Below are 2,242 nucleotides of genomic sequence, written 5' to 3'. Positions count from 1 at the left end.
GTGTTTTGGGTGGTTGGTACAGTTTGAGGAGCTTGTGTTTACGTGGGTTGGGGTCCTGGGGCCCTAACGCTAAACAATAAGGCTTTTTTACCAACCACTTACCATACATTCTCATAGATCATTTTGTTATCATGCCTGCCTGCTTGGTTGGGGTTGCCTCTCTTTTGCAAAGGCAGAAAAAATGATCTTTATGAAATATTGGAATATTTGTTTTATCTGCATGTGGGTCACAAAAAATTGGAGAGAGAGAGAGAGGGGGGGCTATCTTCCATGGTATCTTCCATATGCAAAGAAGCTATGGAGAGAGAGAGAGAGAGAGAGAGAGAGAGGGGGGGGGGGGCTATCTTCCATGGTATCTTCCATATGCAAAGAAGCTATGGAGAGAGAGAGAGAGAGAGAGAGGGCTATCTTCCATGGTATCTTCCATATGCAAAGGGGAATGATTGAAAGACACGGCGGTCCAGCCCAACATATATAAAGCCTACGTTAGTGAACCGCTTGGTGACAGAAATATCATCTTCTTCTATCTTCAAAGGTCTGAAACTTCAATTATTCTTTGCTCATTTCTTTGAAACTTAGTAATCATTGTACAAATGTTCAGCATTTCATGCAAAATTTATAGGGTTTTCGTCTATCTCTGCAGGTAATCGATGATGGCAAGATCACAGGCACATGAGCAGAGTAAGCACAAGAAGTGTCCATGGACTCCAGAAGAAGATCAGAAACTCATTGAATATATGGAACATAATAAGCCTGGACGGTGGAGAAGTGTCCCGGCTAAGGCAGGGCTGGAACGGACTGGAAGGAGCTGTCGACAGAGGTGGACATACTATCTGGATCCTAATATCAAGAGAGGGGACATCTCTCAAGACGAAGAGGCCACCATCATCCGCCTCCAATCCGTTCATGGCAACAAGTAATGAGAATCTCCTCATTTTGTTCCATCTTTTTCCATTACGAAAGTTTATATCATTTGAGGAGCTTTTCTTGTTTTTTTTCAGGTGGGCATTTATAGCAACTCGTTTGCCTGGCCGAACGGACAACCAAATTAAGAATCACTGGAACACCCGTCTGAAGAAAAAGGTTCTGCCAAAGGAAACCCCCGTTGTCACTCAGGCAGGGTCGCAACAGTTATTAGCCGCTGCAGATTTATTGGCTTCTACTGAGACTTATATAAAGAACTACGCCCTGGCGTTGCACTCAGCTGCAGAGCTACCCAATCTTCACTTGCTGCTTAGTTCAGTACTGCAAGGCTTCGGGTACGCTACACCCAATCCTGAGGCTCAACTCCATGGACTCGGTTTCAATTCAACAGGCCCTCAGGATCTCTCAGGTACTGTTCCTCAAGGAACCAATTTCAATTACCAGGCTATGGAACACCCAATCCCACAACTAAACAATAACCATGGAGTGGAGTTCATCAATATGTCTACAGACCCTACTCGATCCAGTCTTCCTCCCCAAGGACCCGGTTCCAATTATCAGGTTATGGAGGACCCAACAGTCCACAACTATTCAGACATGTTTGGTCCTTCGATTGCTGACATTCCAAATACAGGTTCTATTCCTGACCCACAAGTCAACAACAACTATGCAGCCGATCTTGATTCTTTATTTGTGAATGTTTCAAATGCAGGTTGTATTCCTGGTTTAGAGGCTTCAGCCCCATCGGAGTCCTTTATGACTAATCGAGTGGAAAACGGGATTACCACCTTTGAAGCCTTGTCAGACTCACCTATCTTTTCACCGGAGCTCTATATGATCTACGGAGACTGCCCGAGTAGCTCTCCTGCATTACGTTGATTGTTGAGGGCCAACTAGAAAGACATGGTTCTATGTAAAATAATGGCCCAAGGCTTGGTGATTTAGCTTTCTGAGTAAGTTATTGTGCTAGGGTTTAAGTTGAGTGGACTACTACGTGTATGATGCATGGGCCCATGGTGTTAGTGCACGTGGGAATAGCATTTTCCTAAATAATAAAATAATATAATTGCGTTCATAAATAATCATTTTAATTAAAATCATAATTTTACATGCAAAATGTATAAGCTTATATGGATAAATATATCAGGACAAGTGACAATAATTTAATTTTTATAAGGAATGTGCTCTTGTTAATTCCAAAATTAGACATAAGGCCTTGGATATATTGATTTGAAACTATAGAATTTTGGTCCTACCCTAACCGTCCATTACAAGTTTTGACTCAGCTGCAGTGAGAGGAGCATCCACGGCTGTCCTC

The 2,242-nt window shown here is 42.8% G+C and overlaps 1 protein-coding gene across 1 annotated transcript; it reads left to right on the top strand.

Annotated features, from left to right (window-relative positions):
• The first annotated feature begins 653 nt into the window (after positions 1–653).
• LOC117920681 (transcription factor MYB41-like) lies at positions 654–1,803 on the top strand. Its single transcript, XM_034838276.1, has 2 exons — positions 654–916; positions 1,002–1,803. The coding sequence occupies exons 1-2, from the start codon at positions 654–656 to the stop codon at positions 1,801–1,803; spliced, it is 1,065 nt and encodes a 354-aa protein (XP_034694167.1).
• The last annotated feature ends 439 nt before the right edge of the window (positions 1,804–2,242 follow it).

Source organism: Vitis riparia, chromosome 1 (genome assembly GCF_004353265.1).
Source record: "Vitis riparia cultivar Riparia Gloire de Montpellier isolate 1030 chromosome 1, EGFV_Vit.rip_1.0, whole genome shotgun sequence".
Classification (NCBI taxonomy): Eukaryota; Viridiplantae; Streptophyta; class Magnoliopsida; order Vitales; family Vitaceae; genus Vitis; species Vitis riparia.
Note: the sequence above shows the minus strand (reverse complement) of the source record. Positions and strands in the feature narration are given on the sequence as shown.

Coding starts and splice junctions, on each gene's coding strand:
- LOC117920681 (XM_034838276.1), top strand. CDS start 654: ATGGCAAGATCACAGGCACATGAGCAGAGTAAGCACAAGAAGTGTCCA. Junction 917..1,001: donor CAATCCGTTCATGGCAACAA/GTAATGAGAATC, acceptor GTTTTTTTTCAG/GTGGGCATTTATAGCAACTC.